This window comes from Protopterus annectens, chromosome 3.part1 (genome assembly GCF_019279795.1).
Source record: "Protopterus annectens isolate FY-2018-M chromosome 3.part1, PAN1.0, whole genome shotgun sequence".
Lineage (NCBI taxonomy): Eukaryota > Metazoa > Chordata > Ceratodontiformes > Protopteridae > Protopterus > Protopterus annectens.
The window spans coordinates 1,644,861,077-1,644,882,565 of NC_056732.1; the positions used below are offsets into that span (position 1 = coordinate 1,644,861,077).

The following is a 21,489-nucleotide window of genomic DNA, read 5'->3' on the forward strand; positions in this document are numbered from 1 at the left end:
GATTTCAGACACTCCTACTGTGTACAAAGAGAGCATTTGGGAAACAGAAAAAAAAAAATTTAAGCTTGTTTCCTGCCTTTCCTGTTAAGTGGTATAGACTATTTGTAGGCTTCTGAGCCCCCAAGCCCTTCTGTGTTGGAGGGAAGCCTTCTAGCTTAGTTTTTTTTTTTCTTATAGCTAGCCAGTTTTCTAGTTTCAGCACTCAAATCTGTTTCTTTGATCTCAGCACTTATTCAGAAAAAAAAAAAATTTCATCTGCTTTTACTGTACTTGTGTTTCTACCTACTTTTTTACTTTTGCATCATCTTAAAAGTACTCAATTGTATTTATTACTGCTTGGTGTAACTCATTCTAAGCCTTTTGGTTTAAACACTTGGGCTTCGGACCAGTTGTTTTGCACTGAGAGGGTTTGTGGTCTGCACTGTAGTGGCAGAACAGGTAGCTTACATCCTTCTAGGTTGGGATCTGCTGATTGAGGGCTCAGTGTCTGTTATTCTAAAAGTGTATTAATTCTGGTTTAAGCACTTGGGCTTTCAGGCCAGTTATTTTACATTAAGAGGGTTCGTGGTCTGCACTCTTGTGGGAGGAGAGGCTGGACTCTGCCCTTCTGAGCTGGGAATTTCTGGTTAAAGGCTTATAGTGCATGCATATCTGAACTGCTTCTTACTGAAGTTGGTGCACCTTGTTTGCTGTGGCATAGACTGGATTCGGGCCTGCTGGATCTAGCTTTGTTTGTGTAACTTGAGCACTAATCCAGGCATTCTCTAAAGTATTCAATTGTATTTATTACTGCTTGGTAGTAACTTGATTAAAGTGTAGCTATCATTCTAAGTCTTTTGGATTAAGCACTTGGGCTTCAGACCAGTTGTTATACATTAGGAAGGTTTGTGGCATGCACTGTGGTGGCAGGACAGGTAGCTTTCATCCTTCTAAGTTGGGAACTGCTGATTGAGAGCCCAGTGTCTGTTATTCTTAAAGTGTATTAGTTCTGGTTTAAGCACTTGGGCTTCAGGCCAGTTATTTTACATTAAGAAGGTTTGTGGTCTGCACTCTTGTGGGAGAAGAGGCTGGACTCTGCCCTTCTGAGCTGGGAATTTCTGGTTAAAGGTTTATAGTGCCTGAATATTTGAACTGTATCTTACTGAAATTGGTACACCTTGTTTGCTGTAGCATAGACTAGATCCAGGCCTGCTGAATCTAGCTTTGTTTATATGCTTGTTGTTTGTTTGCTTGTTATTTCCCTGGAACGCTAATTCCACCTAATACATGGCTTCTCAGCACTTCTGTGGATCACTAGTGATATCTGCATTGCTTACTGTACTTATTTCCTTGTTTCACTTGAAAGAAAGTTACTGTTTGTCGTTTTTGCATTTAAGTTACCTGTAACACATTGCACTTAAGTTACCTGGCACTTGCTCACTAAAGCAATTATATAAGTCAGCACTAAAAATTAAAAGCACTACACCCTCACTCCCCACTGGCCCTGGTTTTCAATTATTAAGGAATTCCCAATATTATTCTAGCATGTCCAAAGGTGAGTTGTCAATCTCCTCTCCGGTCCAGCTGGTGAATCTGGGAATCTTGAGGCAATGTTACAACTGCCTCATGTACACAGACAACCCTCTCCTCCTCCCAACAAATTCCAACACATGTGAGAGATGCAACCATATAGCCAAACTGGAGGCTAAGCTCTCTCAACTCAGTACTGGCATAACCAGTCAGGAGGAGAAGGAAACCACACTCACTACAATTCCAGTCTCACATAGACCTACCACGACAGCAAACCAAACACATAATCACACAAAAACATACTCGGAGGCTCTAAATAAAGATCTGCCAAAGCAGCAGAGACCTCCAAAGCAGACACCCAAGCAGCCGCTACCCCAAAACAAAACACGTGCAACACATATCTCACAAAGCCAGTGTGCCGAACAGTCACAGCCCTTAAGACTAAACAACACACCTGATACACTTGTAATAGGTGACTCTATCGTCAGGCACACTGACATCCCGCTCACCAGGCTGAACAAGGAGAAGGTCACGGTGAGCAGCCTGTCAGGCGCTAGGATCCACCACATAACACAAGCACTCAGGTCACTCCAAGGCAAGTACAAATATGACTCAGTCATTGTCCATGCTGGTGTGAATGACCTGAGACGTACCTCCCTGGACTACACGAAAAGAGACATAAAGGAGCTCTCTGAGCATGTAACCCAGGCCGGTATGACCCTGACCTTGAGTAGCATCTTGCCCTCACCAAGAATGATGCCACAATATGAAGACAAGATGATCAATTTCAACAATTGGCTTAAGTACTGGTGTCATTCAAAGGGGATCCAATGCCTGTCAGCTTGGGATGATATGCTCGACAAGCCACGATGCTTCGCTAGGGACGGCTTGCACCTGTCACCCTGGGCTTTGGATATTGGCAAAGGCTCTTGCTACCCCCATAGTGCCTTTTTTAGGCAAGGCTCAAAAGACAAACCCACCTCCATAGGTATCACAAGGGATAAGAAACTAAGAGTAATGCTACTCAACGCCAGAAGTCTAAACCTCAAGATGCACCTTTTCGAAACTCTCCTTAGCATGGAGAACATCGATGTCTGTGCAGTAACAGAAACCTGGTTCAGGGCTCCGAGAGCACCCCAGCACTACCAGGTTATACCTCATACCATGCTTTTCGCCCCAAAACTTGGACGAACCACAAAAGGAGGGGAGTATCGATATTCATCAAAGATACCCACACCTCCAGGTTGGTGGCAAAGCACAAAGCATCAGAGACTATCCATGTGCAACTAACAGTGGGTAAAACTGCCTTCCAGTTTATAGCCTGCTACAGACCACCCTCCCAAATCCAGGAACCCCACTCGGCCTTCCTGAGAACACTGGAAAATATGAAGGTCTCTCCAAACACCATTATATTGGGCGACTTCAACTACCCAAACATAGACTGGGAGCATTACTCTAGCTCCAACACCCTAGCCCAAAGGTTCCTAGAATTTATAAACTCAAATGCTATGGAACAACTTGTTACCACTCCCACAAGAGGGGAAAACATACTGGACCTGATCATCACCAACATGGGGACTCTATGCTCCAGACCAGAAGTGTATCCCTCACTGGTAAGATCAGACCATAAACTAATCTCACTGGATATTCGCATCCCGATCCCACCCCCTGCCCAGAAAACCACAGTGAAAAACTTCTCTAAAGCAAATTTCATACTCCTCAAAACTGAGGTGGAATCCTTCAAAGACCCCAGGCCTGTGGAAAATACGGCCCAGACCGCAGAATCCTTTTTAAACGCATTCTATGAACACGTTCAGGAATGTATGGATCATGCGATCCCAAATAAAACCAAGACCCAATCCTCCAAAGGCAGACGTCCTGTCTGGTGGACCCCAGCCATAAACAAACTATACAATAGAAGGAGGAAGCTACTAAATGATAGAGCAAAATCCCAAAAAGGGAAGGCATCACTGATCAGTATTAGCAAAAAACTACGGGCACACATAAAATTGTCTAAGGCCAGCTTCGAGAGAAAAATTGCACAGGACACTAAGGATAATCACAAGGCTTTCTTTAGTTATGTTAGGAACTTGGGTGGTAATTCCTAGATATGCTCAAAATTAGTCCAAAATGACAAAAAATGCACCGAACCCACAGACATTGCCAACATCCTAGCTGACAGGTTCAGCGCAAACTTCTCCCCCCCCTCCCCACCAAAAGGGCAAATATCTATCCCAGCAGAGTGCTGCCCCCCTGACATCTCAGATGCTCAGGTAAGAGCCGCCCTCTCCAAAGCAAAAAACACAGCATCAATGGGACCAGACGGTGTCCCGGCTGCGTCCTACATGAACTCCAAGAAGAGCTAAACCCAAACATAAAACTACTGTTCAATCTCAGCCTTACTACAGGATATGTGCCCAAAGAGTGGCGTACAGCAACAGTGGTCCCTCTCCATAAAGGTGGTGCCTCAACGAATCCTGGAAACTATCGCCCCATAAGCCTGACTAGCTTGGTCTGCAAAGCTATGGAAAGGATCATCATGGACCTCATAAATAAAGATATTGGGGACCTACAAACACTGGATCCTACCCAGTTCGGCTTTGTTAAGGGCAGATCCTGCCTCTTAAACCTGGTTGATTTCTTTGAAACAGTGACCAAGGCCATTGACGAGGGGAAGGTGGTCCACACAGCCTACCTGGACCTCGCAAAAGCCTTCGATACAATACCCCCCTCAGGCATTATAGATAAGCTCACCAGCTTAAATATAAACCCCTATGTCACTAGATGGATTGCAAATTGGCTCAAGGACAGAACCCACATGGTTAGAATTGCTGGAGCCATGTCAGACTCCAAACCAGTTACAAGTGGTGTCCCACAAGGCTCAGTCCTGGGACCTCTCTTGTTCGGTATATATTTCTCGGAGGTACAGGCCAACACGGAAGGACTGTGGCTGACCAAGTTCGCAGATGACTGCAAACTGGGCGCCATAATCAACTCTCCAGCCGACACAAGCATCCTCCAAAAGGGCCTCATAGAAACAGACAACTGGTGCCAGAGCCATGGCCTCAAGCTAAATGCCAAAAAGTGTATAGTCATCCCCTTTGGCAAAAACAAACAAACAAAGGCAGAGTCCCTCATTGACTCTCTTCAAGAGGAATCTTGATGATTGGATGGGAGATCGTAGGTTTACCCCGGGTATCACTTCTGTGTCACTGTTAGACAGAGGCACAGTATACTAACCTCGAAAAAGGGCATAGCAAAATAAATTTAAAATGGGTGGCGAAAGCCAAACACATTCTGGCTAGGCTTATAAATGCCCTAGGACAGATAGCCTAGTATGAACCTATGAACCTATGATGTATATCCTGGAATGTGGTTTTTCATGTTAAAATTTATTTCATAAGAAGCATTTGCAATTTAGAAATGATGGTTATGGAATTACTTTGGATTAGCATTTAAATCCAGATGCTGAAGAACTACTTAGTTAAACTTTCATTTTTTTTTGTGACACAGGGCTGATTGATGGATACAGTGATGAGAGAGCATCTCTGGAGACACAGGCTCAGGAAAAGGCTGAGCTTCTACGCAGTCTTGAGCAAGAGCTAAATCACACAACAATGCGTCTTCAGGAGCTGGAAGAAGAAAGACAGCAGCTCCAGATAGAAAAGGAGCTTGTTGCCAGGCAGAAGGCAGCAATGAAGGAAAATGCAGGACCTGTGGAGTACCGTATGTATTTGTTTTAGATAACGTTTTGTCTTTTTCTTGACAGGTTTGGTTTAACTTAAACAACATTTGCATGCCATATGTCTCCATCTGACCCTTACATTTGCATTTTTTATGTTATAAAAGCATTATGTGTTAGAAATAGTACTAGATACTGCTGTAATAACATAGACATTTATTAGATACAGACTACTTTGATATTTCTTTGAAGTACTGTGTGTAGCAGCTATGTAATTAGGTGTCCTTTCTGTGACCTTCTGCATGGCTGTACAAAGCTGTTGTTGGACCAGGTTCATGTTGCATTGCCCTTTTGGTCCATTCCAGTGTTGCTGCACCTTAATTGAGAAGATTATACATCCATGGAACTAATTTTCGTAGCAGTTACTTGAACTGTCATTTGTCCAAGCAGTTATCATAGGGAAGTGTTGGCTTTTGAAGATGACAAAGACCAGCGAGGTCTGTTAGTAAAACATGAAACAGGACCTTCACAGGTTCTGCATATTCTGCTTGGGCCTGCAGCATAACATTGATAACTGTTGCAGCTTTCAGCCCTTAAGTCCAGATATTGGTTATGAAACCAGGCCTTCTCATCTTCTAAAGTCTGATGACAATAGGGGCACTTACAGAAGATACTGGGCATGAAACCACGTTAGGTTAAGGGTTGTTTATTTACTGTTTTTGGGATGATACATGACCTGTTTTCAATTTTGAGCTGAGCTGGGGACTCCATATAGCAGTAGTTTATGATGAACAGTTTGGAAAGAAAAAAGAATAAATACGGAACATACCGATAAGCAAAGACCAGTGTTAATGTTGTACACTTTATTTAACATTTGTTTACCGGGAAAGTTCGACTGGGTCAGGAACGCATTTTCAGTGGAGGCCTGGGCAGAAAAGCTCCATATGAAACATGGAAGTTAAGACAATTTACATGAACAAGATAAAAAGCAAGTAGTAAAGCACACATTAATAATAACTGAATACTAAATAAATACAGAGTGGTAGATGCAATAATAAATACAAAATAAGCACGGAGAGGTAGATACAATAATAAAACACGTACTAAATTAAAGTAGTTGATTGCAAACTCTTTTTTTATATACATCAGGTAGGAGTAAGGTAAAGAATGAGGATCAGAACATTAGATCAAGAAGATGCTTCGAAGGATGGGAAAGTTAAGGGTGCAGAAATATGGAAAGTCTGTTAGTCCAATATGCTAGTGGTTAGTAGATGAAATTCCTGTTTTAGGGATAGAAGGGAAAGCCCCTAGAGTCTGAATGGAGTTCACCTGTTAGGGAAATAGCAGGGGCAGGTCTGATACCATAGAAATGTTTTTTTTTTTTTTTTTAGGGTGTGTTTGAAGTTGTTAAAGCTCTCAATGGTAGTAATGTCTGTTAGCAGACAGTTCCAGAGCTTGGCGGTGGCATGTGAATATAGGCACCGCCCAGCTTTTTTGTTTGGAATAATTTTATTTTCATTTATTAACCAGGGTAGAACAAAGAAACACAAGTGATACAAATAACACAACATATGTATTCCACAAGGTGTAGAACCACCAAAAATTATTTATAACTTTGTTAACCTCGTAGGTGGGCTGTTCCAAAAGCACTTTTCAGTCATGACCCAAGCCACTTGAACCACAGTCCCTAGGCTAGCCATCAGATTTGATAAAAAAGCTGATGGATTTTGCTGGAGATCTGAGTGCTTTGTTAGAGGAAATTGTTAATTTATGCTGGAGAAGCCTTGTGTTTTTAGATGCTCTGTGTTGCATTTTTGAACATATTTCCAATTTTTTTATCCACTCATGCATTGTAATCATCATCACTGGACATCTGAATAATTTAATTTTATCACTGTATTCCAGAGCTTATATATTCTATATCAAAAATGTGGAAATGCATTGAGATAAACTGTGTTACTGTGCCTCAGATAGCATAAGTCATTATATTGCCCACTGTTGCAGTAGTGACATCTTTTTTTAAGCACCTTTACTGAATTATCACTTGTGACATAGGCACATTTACATTTATATAAAAGTAATCAAACTGTATTAACAAGTTAAAATTAACAAGCATTATGCTTCACATGTATTGCTGTATATCATATTCCCTAAGCAACATTACATAAATTATTCAATTCCTGCCCCCTTTTTTTAAAACAAGAAACATCTTTATTAAACCATCACTTACAACATATGCAGTCATACATTTATAAAAATGAAAACAAACCATACCGACACAATCCTAGTTGCAAGCATTTTACATCACTCATAATCTGCCCAATCATTTTCAGTCAAAAATTGCATAGCTCATTTAAGTCCTGCCTTCTTTTAAAACTCATTCTTCCCCTGTGTGTATTGTTCCCTCAATTCCCATTTTTTCTTATGTAGTTTACTCCTATCCTTTTCTCTATTCCAGTTGTTTATCTCTGTTACTATATTCACTACTTCTGACATAGTCAGTTCAGATTTTGTTTTCCATTTTCTAGTAATTGCTTTCTTTGGCAGCTACCTTAATTAGAGACAGCAAGGCCTTACCATGTCTAGGCAATTCCGATTCTGTATCATAGCTCAGAAAAATCATGTCCCTCATCACACCAGTCTGCCCACCCAGCATCTCTGACAGTGCATTCCGCAGGGAATCCTTAAGTCCATCAACTCACTGCACTCCCAGAAAATATGTTCCCAGTTTCCACTTTCTTCCCTCTCACACCTCCGACATTTATATCTACGTGAGGAAAAATTCTCTGGAGTCTAATTGGGATGAGTAGTGATAAAATTTTAGTTGTTGTTGTGTCTTTCGGCTTTTCCCGGTTAGGGGTCGCCACAGCAGAACTCCGGTCTGCTAATGATTGGCAGTTGATTTTTACGTACCGAGTTGCCAGCCCTGATGCACAACCTTCAATGAAGGTACGCCCATTCACGCATGTCTCCACGCAGAAGACGCTCTAGCTGAGAGTCGAACCGGACAGCGTCTTACTGTGAGGCGACAACGCTACCGCAGCACCACCACATTCTGCAAAAAGATCAAAGTCTGGCCTGACTTCCACAACTTTGCACCTCCTGGCCAAGTGGACTCCCTCCCACCCGGGCATCAGCACATCAGTGGTGTAACAGGAACATCAGTCTGCTGCACAGTCTTTAGCTCTTGCCTCAGTACAATTACAGACTGATGCATATGATGCTAGTGTCATTGGTTTGGCTGGGCTTTTAAAGTTTTCAGACACATACCCATTGGGGAAACTTTATCTGCTCAGTTGTGCTCTTTTTTTTTTTCTTCAAATATCATGTATAGATGTCCGAAGTTAAAGTTTCTAGGTACAGCAGATTCCATATAAAGACTTCGACATCAAGTGTTTATTATGTTTGGAGCCTAAGCACAATGTCTCTAGCTGCCTTTGCTGTGCATGCTTCCAACCAGAAGCATATCTACCTGAACTATAGAGGGCTGTGTGTCTTGACCAAGGCTTTTGAGGCATCAGGAAAGCCAGCCATGGACACCTCACAAAAAAAAAAAAAAAAAAAAAAAAAAAAAAAAAAAAAAGCTGCAGACGTCTATAGACTTGATGGCATTGGATCCTGTGAAGCAGTTTTGCAGTCTGAGACTCAGAGATGGATATATTGGTGTCTTGGACAGCAGCCACATGCTCAGATGACAGCAGGTGTTCCTGAGTTGTAATCCTGCAGTCATCTGTAAGTCTGGATGCCTGCCCTGCCTGCGGGCATCTGGTTCTGTTGTTTGAATCTTGATTCATGAGGGGGAGGGCAGTATCAATGTTGGTATGTAAGGACATCCCTGGTTCTGTGATTGAGGTCATCAGTGTCCACCCTTATGTAGACACCTTAAAGGTCCAAAACATTCAAGCAACATGTGTCTGCATATTGCCAGAATATGAGCTGTGTGGCCTTCATCTCTTTCTTCTTCCCAGGCTCTCTCTCAACATTTTATGAAGTCAACTTGGAAATTTATGCACTTTAAGAACCTTCAGCCATCTTCATAACAGGAGTTATTGTCAAGAAGCCCTTGTCTTAACAAGAGAAGGGAGAGTTCCCACCTCCCAAACTCAAGAGTCCACCAAGTCATAGGCTGGACAGGAGAACTTTCACTCCTTGTTGCACGTCAGACACTTAGAACACCGTATCCTCTGCCTCCCACTAGTGTATTTAAAAACAACCTCAAATTGCATCTAATTCATACTAAAATCTGCAGATGGTTCTGAATCTGAATGATAAAAATATGAAAGTACTCAGTAGTTCCTGTTCTATGCCTTATAGAAATTAGTTTATTACACTCCTCCCATGAGAAATCTATGAATTATCTCTTAGCTCATGTTCTGGCAAGATGCAGGCACATGTTGCTTAAATGCTTTGGACCTTTAAGGTATCTATATATGGGTGGACACTGATGACCTTGACCTGTTAGTACAAGAAATCTGGATAAAGCTTAAAATAGTGAGGGGACAATGACCCAAGAATAGGGACAGATTTTAAATATTGCTCTTATAAAATTATAAAGTTGATAGAGTAGATTTCATGTTAGCATGCATTTTCTAAAGGTTATCAAGTCTGAAACTTAAATCCATCCATCCACAACCCCTTTTACCATTTTTGTACAGGTGATGTCAGGGTGTCACTTCAAAAGTGACAATCATCTAGAGCCAAGGTTTACACCTCTGGGTGGCTAACCCTGCCATGGTAATTATTCCATAACACACACTTACATGCACATGCACAACTATGGCCAATTTAGAGTGTCCAGTCCACCTACTGCATGTCTTTGGAATGTGGGATGAAACCAGAGTACCCGGAGGAAACCCATGCGAACATAGGGAGGACATGCAGACTCCGCATAGAAGGCACCCCAGCTGAGAATCAAACTAGAGAATCTCTTGCTGTGAGGTGTTAGTCATTATTTAGTGACTTTAATGCTCACTGATTTGCCAGAAAAACACAAATTTTAATGAGGAGCAGATCAAAATATGAGGCAAAAATCTTGACAGCTGAGAGGTATGCAGCTTACATATCAGCATGGATATAGATGCTTGTTACATTATTTTAGCTCTGAAATGTATGATGCCATCTAGTGTTTAATAAATGCATTAATACTGAAAATTGTCTCTTTCAAAGGTTCTCTGCAGTGTATACAAATGTCATCTCTTATAACTTGATACAGTTTATATATTTGTGTGATATTTCCTGTGTATTCCATTGTTAATTCATTTCATTTTGTACCTCTTTCTTTAGAACTTATTTAAACTTAGAACTGATGTTGTCATTTTCATTTATTCTTCAACCTGTGGGTCTCAGAGCCGACTCGGCCACTTTCCAAAGCTTAGGCTCCAAAGCTGAAGCCCCTCCCCTACCCTTAATGCCTCATTCCCCCTGATTACCTCAGATTGAGTTTGCCGCTCTACAAGAAGCAGGAAGCATTGTGATTCAATCGCTTGAGCTCTGCTGAGAGTTTCTAGGGGTAGTTTTGTAGTTGTCAGTTTATTTTTGTCTTCTACTACCCTTTTTGTCTTGCTCCTATCTCGGCTTATAGATATCATTAAAAAAAATTCTTTGTCTCTGTATGTGGTCTGTTTTTTTGTGGGAATGTATTTCCTTCCTCTCCTCCCTTCTTCTGTTTTTAATCTCTCCAAGTCTTTTGGGTTTCTAATACCATGACAGGAATGGACCCCATTTCTAACTCAAAGTATAATTAAATTTCATGAAATTAGTATTGTTTCACTCTTTGATGTCAGCCAAAAATGCTCTTCGCAGCACCCGCAATGTGCCCAGTAATGACTCTTCCTGCAATTCGTATGGTGTTACATGAATTGGCAACATATCTAAATACGACTTTAAATTCTTTTTTATAAGACCAGTTGCTCCTACTACTATTGGAACTGTCTGGGTATCTTTCTTCCACATGGCTCTAGTTTCTGTCTGCAGATCAAGGTATTTTATGACTTTGTGCCTCTCTGTATGCAAGACACTGCAGTCACTATGTGTGGCAATTTCAATCATCAATGCTACTTTTGTCTTCTTTTCTTGGACCACTATATCTGGTTTTCTAGCATCTATCTTTTGAACTGTTGGTATTAAGTGATCCCATTTGATATAAACTTCATAATTTTCTATAATTCTTTGTGGCTTATGTTTCCAGTGATTTTCAGCCACTTCGATACCATGATGTTTGCACAATCTCCAGTGTAACAGTCTCACCACATTATTATGCCTTTCATTATACAGTCCCTCTGCCATTAGTACATTGCAACCAGCAACAAGGTGTGTGACTGTTTCCAATTTGGTTTTACAAAAACCTACATATGTCTGTTTCTTCCACATGTTCAATAGACTTTGTAAACCAGTGTCTACTTAGCCCACTATCTTGGGCCGCCAGTATTTACCTTTCATCTGTTGGTTTGAATTTACCTCTCCTCTTGTATTCATTCCTAATCCAACATAAGGTTCTTCAAGAAGTTTTCTATGCTTGCAACTATATTTATGCATTTTCCACATTTCATGCCTTCTCATCTGATCCTTCACCTTATATTCTTTCTTTTGTTTTTTTAGCACATTCAGTTGCTGCCTGGTTTTTATCCACTTCTAGTTTGATTTCCATTCCTGCTTGATGTCGATATGCTTCTGCTAAATTAAGCAGAGACATGATCTTAGATTTATTCTCATGTTTCAAAACTTTCACTACATTCTCTCTGTGTGTGCATTAATGGCTGATAAACCTTTAGGATTTAATAAGTGTACTTCCTGTGGGCACAAGATTCCTTTATCTGATGCCCACAGGGAGTGCATATATTGTCTCGGCCTGTCTGCTGTTCCATCTGTGAGGGGTTCCACCCTCGTGCTTTGGATGATTGCCTCAAGCTGATTTTGATGGTCCTTATTCCTTTCTCTGTCCCAGCAGTGACGTCTTCTACTTCAGGGGCTCAAGCCCTCACAAAAAAGCATAAGGAGCACAGGAAATGTTCCCCAGAAAGGCTGCTTCTGCAACCAGCGAGCTTCCAAAAAAAGGCTTCCTGAGCATCAGAACCGACATCCTTGAATCCAAGTAAGTCTGCTGACGCGTCCCTTGGACCCAAGCTCCTGCTTCTCCCTCAGGACTGACTCCAGCTCCTTTGGGATCTCCCTTTTAAAACAGATCCCCCAAAACATTCTCTAGACCACCTTCCACATCTTCCATCAGGTCTTCCCATAGCCTTTCCGGATCTGAGGTGGATAGGTTTATGAGGCAATTTCTTCAGACACATATCCAGATGGAGGTTTTACCAGATCCATTCCACCACCGGGTCCGTAAGTCGACTCTGTCCATTTAGGTCTGTTGCTCCTTCTCTGATCCAACCTCCTGCTTCGGAGTCCTCAGGTCCGAAGGCCCTGAGAGTCAAGGCATCGGAGCTGGTAGTGATTATTTCTCTGGCTCCTACAACTTCCCTGACTCACTCTGCCCTAAGTTGGAGTAGAATGGCTCTCAGAGACAAAGCCTCAACATTGGTTCTGGGGAGGGGGGGGGTTAACTTAGACTCCGAAGTTTTTGGACCCTTCACTTCCCTTCAGAGCCTCAGCATTTGACAGCTCGGCACCAACTCCCCCTTCAGAGTGTCTGGCCAGTGAGGCTCGAATGCTTTCTGCTTCGACAGCTTCACCTCTGGGCAAAACATCTTCATTGTCTCTCAGCCCATCTGCCTTCGAGGTGGTTGAGCGGGTTCTTTCCTTGCCAAGGAGGTCCTCTGCTCCAGTGCTTTTGGATCCACCCCTTACCTCCTTGGAAACCGTATCTGAGACCCTAAGTCTGCCACCTCTGGGACAACTGGCCCAGCAAAGCCTCCAAACCATTCCACCCTTAGAATCCAGGGTCTCTTGGGATACTTCCCCAGAGCATCCTTCCGAGGAGGTATCCCGGAAGAGGAGGGTGCAAGAGGAGGCACCTATATTCTCCCCAAGAATCTGTCACAGAAGACACTGATTTTGAGAAAGGGGAAGGGTCACCGAGATCTCCACCTGAGGATGTCTGCTTTGGAAACATCTTGTGCCCCCACCCCGATGCACTAATTGACTTAGTATCAACCAGGGCATGGAAGGAGCTGGACACTGTAGAACCTATCCCCAAACATGCAGATAAGATTCTTAGTGCCCCAACAGACTGACCACATTGGACCAAAGGAATCCTAGTAGACGCAAAGGTTGTTGCAGCAGCCACCAGTAAGGAGCTCGCTCAGAAAAGCTCCACTGTCCATCCCCCTAACAAGATGTCTAGGGCAATGGACAGATTTGACAAGAGAGTTTACACTTTGGCCACTTTCACCTTACAAGTGCTGAACTACCTTTCTCGTTATACTAGGCTACAGAGGGATTTAGTCAAATACCTTTCTAGCTCTGCTCCAGAGTCCATGTATGATGAGGAGCGGAAGGTCTTTTCCTCCAGAATTGCACTCTACAGTCAGTCTCCAACACATCCACGAGGTTAATTTCCCACCCCAAAGAGGGCACCTCCATGGCTGCCGGTTCAAGCATTGCCATTAGATGTCACGCCTGGATGCGGCTGTGTGACTTCACAGAGTATTTCAAGGCATCATTCGTCAGTGCACCCTTGATGAATCGTCATTGTTTGGGCCCACTGTCAGAGACACACTCTCCCATAGTGAGAAAGATGGAAAGAGCTTGTCTGCCATCGGAATCTGGTTTTCTACCCTAGAAAGATTCTTCACCAGGGATCAGCATGGTGGTAAAAAAGTATGGTTCAAGAAGTCTCAAGGTCCTTTTCAGGAATCCCAGGGAGATTTTTTCCCCCAGAGGCAGAGGGGAAAACAATAATAATGTTATACTCTGCCCACATGGCAGAGCAGGTCCGCAAAATCAAGAGTCTTGAGATTTATTCTCAGACAGACCCTTCAGCGGTCCTGAGGGGTTGCCCAGCTGTCCCTCCCTGGAGGCAGTCAGGGAGTACTTATCCTTGCACCCAGAAGGCTGGAAAGGCATCACAAACAATCAGTGGGTGCAAAGGATCATATCCAACAGCTATTCCGTTCCCTTTTTAAAACATCCCAAATGAAACAGATCCCTCCCTGATGTTCCACCTCATCAGAGGGAGTCAGCAGCTTTAGACATTGCAAAGCTACTGGACAAAAAAGTCATCCCGAAGGTCCCCCAAAATGAAACCAGATGAGAGTTTTACTCAAGATTCTTTTCAGTACAAGAAAAAGACTGGGGATCTAAGGCCAGTTTTGGACCTGATATCCTGGAGCAAGTCAATAAAAAACTCAAAATTCAGGATTGTCACAGTCCAGTCCATTCTTTTTCTATTGCAAATGGATGACTGGATATGCTTGATAGACCTGAAAGGACATGTACTATATCATATCAAAATGAACAGATGCTGCAGAAGGTATCACCACTTCAGGCTGAGAACCAATCACTTTCAATTCACAGTCCTCCCTTTTGGTCTCATCATAGCCCCCAGGGTGTACACCAAATGCATGGCGGTACTGGGAGCTCACTTGAGACTGCAGGGATTCCACGTGTTTCCTTACCTGGACAATTGGCTCCTCACCACTCCAACCAGGCATCTACACACCCAAACCAGGGATTATTTGCTACTCCTAGCCCCTCACTTAGGCATAACCATCAACATGCAGAAATGGCAATTGGACAAGGTCCAAGTAATAGACTTTATAGGAGCATGTCTGGACACATCCAAAACTCTGGCCATCCTCCCTCCAAACAGATTTTCTACTTTAAGACTACATATCAGACAGATTCTGTTAATACCGAATCCGCCAGCGAAATTAGTTCTCAGAGCATTGGGGTCTGTGGTCGCCACGATTACCCTGTTACCTACAGCAAGACTACACATGAGAATTCTGCAATGGACATTAGCGGGCAAAAGGTCCTTACATCAGCATCCTCTAAGCTATCTGAACAAGCTTTCAGGAGTGTGTAAAAACTCGCTTCTATGGTGGCTTCATTCTTCAGACATCAAACAAAGACGTCCCTTTGTTCCTCCCCCCAAATGACACTTTGACCATGGATGCCTCCCAGATAGGGTGTGGGGGGACATTTTCTAGGACAGATGGTCAAAGGCACATGGATGTTACAGGAGACCAGTCTGTGTATCAACGTCCTAGAGATGAGAGTGGTCCTTCTAGCGTTTCCAGCCCTGCACAGCTTTCTTCCTCTTGGGACTATTGTGATACAAACAGACAACATATTGGTTGTCTAGTGCATCAGTAAGCAAGGAGGAACCAGGTCTTACCCCTTGTGTCGAGAAGCGATGAAAGTGTGGCAGTGGGTGATGTGTATCAACTGCTTTCTAATTGCAATGCACATTCCGGGGGAGTGCAGCATTCTAGCAGACAGGCTGAGCAGAGTCTTTCTGATCCCTCATGATTGGTCTCTAAAACAGTCCATGACAAACATGGTCTTTCACAAATGGGGTCAACCCTGCTGCTATCTCTATATGGACTTAGGTGTCCTTGTGGAAAATTTTATATAGGAGAAAGTAAGAGAAGTTTCTCTAAAAGACTGAAAGAACATATTAGAGACATCAAAAAAGACTAAACAAGCTAGTCCTGTAGCTACACATTTCTATGATTTTCACAATGGGGATCCATCAGGGTTGCAAGCAACAGTTTTGGAACAAATATATAAAGACTGCATAATTTTAAATGATATTAAATACAAGTTGAGAAAAAAGGAATCTGTTTTTATTTTAAAATGTAATATACTTTCCCCTAAAGGTCTCAGTAGAGTGTATAATTGGAAATGTTTTTGTGAAATGGTTTTAAAAGTTTTATTATTTAATTGATTAATTGCACTGTTGGAGAGTGAGGTTGTGTAGATATATATATATATATATATATATATATATATATATATATATATATATATATATATATAGAAAAGGAACATTGGGAAGGAAAAAGGTATACTCTGTAAAGGCTTGTATAGCCGAGGCGCTAGAGATTTTCATTTTGTTTTAATAAAGTGTTTGAGTTTGTGATTCAGTTGGCCTTCCCTGTTTGTGTGCTTTTTTACTACAGTTGGTTGTCTGGTACATCAATAAGCAAGGAGGAACCAGGTCTTACCCCTTGTGTCGAGAAGCAATGAGAGTGTGGCAATGGGTGATCTCTATCCAGCTGCTTTCTAATTGCAATGCACATTCCGGGGGAGTGCAACAATCTAGCAGACAGGCTGAGCAGAGTCTTGCTGATGCCTCACACGTGGTGTCTAAAACAGTCAGTGGCAAACATGATCTTTCACAAATGGGGTCAATCCTGCTGCGACCTCTTTCCATTCCTTCACAACAACCAATGCAGCAGGTTCTTTGCCCTGATCCCTCCTCAGGGACAGTCCCCAAGAGATGCTCCAGTTCATGCTTGGCCCCCGGTCTACTTTACGCATTCCCACCTCTACCTCTAATTCCCAGGTTTCTTCAGAAAGCACATAGGTTGAAGGAGTTCCTATTACGAGAGCGAAGATTCCTTTAGGCAAATATGAAGACGTCAACCCATATTGCACGAAGTACGTAAACCGTGAAAGTTCGAAATGTCGATTTGTTTTGGTTGGCCCATCTGCGGTATAGCTCCGTAAGGTAAGTGTGCGATAGATAGGAATTTAGTGTTAGGATTTGGGTTAAGGTAAGTGCATAGATAGGTAATGTATGTAAGAGTTAGTTTAGTGTTAGAAGTAGGTGTTTTTTAAATGTATGTATGTGTTTTATTTATTTTGTTTGGGTGTATGTGTGTAGGGGAAGTGTGTGGTAGTTACGGACCTTAGGGTTAAGGATAGTGTATAGTTAGTTGTGTATGTGGGGTTTAGTATAGTGTTGGAGGTAGGGTTTTTTTTTAAATGTATGTATGTGTTTTATTTATTTTGTTTGGGTGTATGTGTGTAGGGGAAGTGTGCGGTAGTTACGGACCTTAGGGTTAGGGAGGGGTTAAGGAAATTGCATAGATAGTTGTGTTTGTGGGGTTTAGTGTAGTGTTGGAGGTAGAGTTTTGGTGCTTTAGTTTAGGTTAGAAGTAGGGTTTGGTTAGTGTATGTATGTGGTTTATTTATTTTGCTTGGGTAGGTATTATGTAGCGGGTGGTGGGGTTGGCTGACTATGTCGGTTCGATATTTTTTTTCACGGTTTAGTGCGTTCGGGATTTTTGCAGTATAGGGGTCAATGTTTTGGTATTCGGGCATAGGGTTTTTCGCTTTGGTAATATAGACCCGTTGAAGAGCAGGGTTATCCTCATTGCTCCCTTCTGGCGTTGGCAATTCTGGTTCCCCTTCTTGTGGTCTTATCTCATCTGCCCTCCATGGACATTGGAACCGGCTCCAGATCTGCTGTCCTACCCATCAGAGCAGACTCACATGGATCTCCCAAGCCTGAAACTAACCACATGGTTTCCCCAATTCCGATGATGGCTAGGCATTACAATCTTTCTTCCACCGTCCAAAAGATTTTGATTTCATCCTACAAACCATCCACTAAGAAAGTTTTATAAGAGCAAATAGAAAAGATTTTCCATGTGGGCTCAGCAGAAGCAGTTACATCCCTTTACAGCTGCCATGCCTGCAGTTTTAGACTTCCTTGCTGATATCTTTTAGAGTGGGACAACTTATTCCACTGTAAAAGTACAACTGGCATCTATTTCCAGTTATCAAATCGGAGAAAATTTTTCATCGCTGCCTTCTTCAAAGTTGTGCAAAGCCTTTCTTAGAGGTACCTTTTTGCTTCGCCCTCCTGTTAAGGATCCCACTCTTCCTTGGGATCTGATTGTGATTCTTCAGGCACTAGTCCAGCCACCTTTTTAACCTTCAGCCAAGGTTGATTTGAAATTCCTTTCTTGGAAAAATGTTTTCTTGGTGGCCATCACTTCTGCTAGAAGGGTTTTTGAATTACAAGTCCTTTCTCCCAAAGCTCCTTATTTGATTTTCCATAAAGACAAAGCCCCTTTACATATTTTCCTTTTTACCCAAAGTTGCTACAGAGATCAATATTAACCAGTCCATCAACCTACTAGTATTCGTTTCTAATTTTCAAAACAAGGGAGAATATATCCTTCATCTATTAGATGTTAATAGACAACTGCATTTCTGTCAGGACAGGAGAAAATCATTCAGGAAGTTTGATCAATTGTTAGTATCCTTTACCAATATCAGAAAAGGAAAACCAGTTTCTAAGACCATGTTAACCAAATGATTAAGAGAGTGTGTCTCTTTTGTGTATGCATCTAAGGGTATATCTTTGCCTAACAAGTCAAAGCCCATTCTACCAGATGCATGTCAACTTATCAGGCTTTTGTCTTCATTGATATTTATGCAGCAGCTTTGTGGTCAAATTCTCGTACCTTTTGAGTCACACTACAAAAATAGAACTGACTTTGGTTCTGCAGTGCTGCAGAATATCCTTCCATGAGGCTGCCCAAGGTTACTGTAGCTGGGGACTCTGTCCCACAGGTTGAGGAACAAATAAAAATGACAGCATCAGATAAAGAAGTTATGTACTCACCATAATGCTTCATCTGTGTTTATTTATTTATTTATTTATTTGCAGTTGGTTTAACAGGATAGTCCATTGGGCCAAAGTGAACCCATTTTCAATGGAGTCCTGGGGAGAAAAGCTCCATAAACAATCAAGGTTACAAAATGATGTAGGTAATAAGTTTGCATGTGTTATAATATAGCGCAGACCAATTAATATAACAATATGACATAGACTGAAAATATACAATTAGATTAGACAAGAACAAACATTGCAAACAGTGTAGGTTTTAGATAAATGAACAGGTAGTGCAGAATTTTAAGGAATGATTACAAGATATATACAGGAACATTAATATATAGGAAGTTTGAAGTAAGAGGTGTAGACTAGAATAATATCCAGTTTGCAGGTAAATAACAAACAGTTTATGAGTTTGAGGAGAAGTTAGAAGGAGCAATGTTAATGAAAAAGGGGGGAAAAAGAAAATTTGCAGTGTGAGTTATGTGGGGTGGCAGCTAGAGCATTTCCACTGGGATACTAGGTATGAGTGAAGAGTTTTTTTGAAGATAGAGTGTTGTCCATTTTCATTCTTCCTCAACCTTCCCACCCTCCTTCCTCCTGCCCATGGCTGTAAAAAACTTGACAGTTATGCTTTTAGGAACCATAGTTGCTGTTTGAGATCCTGTACCTTGTTCTTTCATTTTATGTAGTTACCAAATTATATGTATACTTACCTGTGTAGTTTGCAATATGTTAGCAGCAAATTCAGTCTGAGGTAATCAGGGGGAATGAGGCATTATGGGTAGAGGAGAATTTTGAGCTTTGGAGCCTAAGGTTTGGAAAGTGGCCAAGTCGAATCCGAGGTTCGGATCTGAGATCCACACGTTGAGGAAGAATGAAAATGGACAACACAGATGGAACGTTAAGGTGAGTGCATAACTTCTTTTTATGTCATACTTGTACTGTTTCTTGGAGCTTTTCTTCCTGAGCCTTCAGGGAAAATGGTCAGTGTACCCTGTTGGACTTTCCTGGTAAAGAAAAGCAAATAAATGAATAAATATTTATCATCTGGTAGTATCCTAAGCAGAGTGAAAGATTATTTCATGTGAGAGTCTTAGAAGTTCTTAAGATGCCCAGATGAGGCAGGGACTTCCTGGGATTACCTGAGCCAGAGCCCTTAGCAGTACCTCCTGCAGAAATACGTTTGGTGGACGGTTTTAGGAGTCCATCTTGATTCCCTGTTATAATTTTGAGACTCATAAGTGCAAGCTTCAGAATTGCAAAAAAGTATGAAAATATAGGAGAACAGCAAATGCTGAACGTCACAGTTCTCCTTTAAAGTTGTTTTTTTTTAAGGGAAGCAAACCCCCCCCCCACCACTCCACCCTATATGGGGAGCAAACACCTCCGAGATCACCACATCTTGGGAAAAAGGAAGACTCTAAGACACTACATTCTCAGACGTACTGTAAGACTGCATTCTTACTCATTTAGTTTCTCTGTTCTGGGACTCGCAGTGGCTAATCTTGGAATATCAAATGGTTACTATGCATCTTTGGAGCCAGAATACCTGAAAACCAGACCATTTTTATAAGGTTGTGATTTCCTGCAAATATTTCCGTAAATAACCAGTTACTGTTCCAGTCATGGTATCTATGAATACTAGCAGTAATTTTTCTCCCATTGATAAGGAAAGTGGAATCCTGGACTGCTTTGACAAAAACATCTACATCAAGTATCCCAAACTCAAGGCCCTTGAGCTCAAACATAATTCTAAATGAGGGAGAAAAGCTACTACATTACATTCCCAGCAGGCTAACACCATTTTACTACCTTTTTTATTTGGAGACTGTGTTCTAATCCTCATACAGCCATCATGAACATTGGAGTTTGAGTCCCCCTGGTCTGTACCTCTGTCACCCATTCCTTCTGGGCTCTTAATTACCAAACATACATTGTTAAAATAGCAGTGGTCACTTCTGTCTCAGTTAAAGGACAAGACTGAGGAGATGCAAGGTAATACCCTGAAATTTTCAGTGCTAGTTATGCAACGTACTTTTCTCAAATAGCAGAGCATTCCATCAAATGCTGATACATCCTGTAGAAGAGCAGCTTTGGGGTTAGTGATAAGACCTGTCTAGCTGAAGACTAATCCCCTCTGGTAGGTCATGTTAAAACTTAGCTCCTTAATGCCCTAAATATGCATCCTTCGTATCTCAAGAATAATGTAATCAAAGGCCAGTGTGTGAGAATAAATGATTTTACCATGGATGAGAATAAGAAAATTACTCATTTATCTCACTTACAGAAGAAATATATTGCAGGGGCTGTCCTAGTACATTGAAGGTGATATCACTAGAGTTGGAAGAAATGTATTTGCAGGAGATATCCTAGTTCAGTGTTGGGGGCATCACTGAGGTTTTCAAACATCTGAAATGGCAGGTGAACACTCTTGTAGAGAGAGGAATGTAGTAGAATGGAAAGGTCCAATATCCCTAACATGCACCATTAACACTGGGGTAATAAAAATAAAAAGAAGCCTCTCACTTGACTCACTACAGCAAACACTTGTCATTCGGTTCTAGGGAGATTTAGACAGCTGTGCTGCTTTTGTTCCCTGGTGAGCTGGCTAAACATGTTGGGTTCGAGGGCACCAAGACTGTCAGTAAATATATTAGTACTAAGTAAGGGAAAATTAGATGCTTGCATAGGTACTCATAAACTCACCCCAGGTATGACTGATCTGTCAATCCCTGAAAAAGGAGATAAGGTGTATGGGTAGGTACTGACA

The 21,489-nt window shown here is 41.8% G+C and overlaps 1 protein-coding gene across 4 annotated transcripts in view; it reads left to right on the forward strand.

Annotated features, from left to right (window-relative positions):
• Positions 1-21,489, forward strand: part of AKAP9 (A-kinase anchoring protein 9) — a 3,155,794-nt gene that overhangs the window by 2,346,839 nt on the left and 787,466 nt on the right. For all 4 annotated transcript variants that reach the window (XM_044067665.1, XM_044067666.1, XM_044067667.1 and 1 more), the window contains one exon: positions 5,023-5,235. In XM_044067665.1, the coding sequence (XP_043923600.1) occupies positions 5,023-5,235 (213 nt within the window). The remainder of the gene's footprint in view (positions 1-5,022; positions 5,236-21,489) is intronic.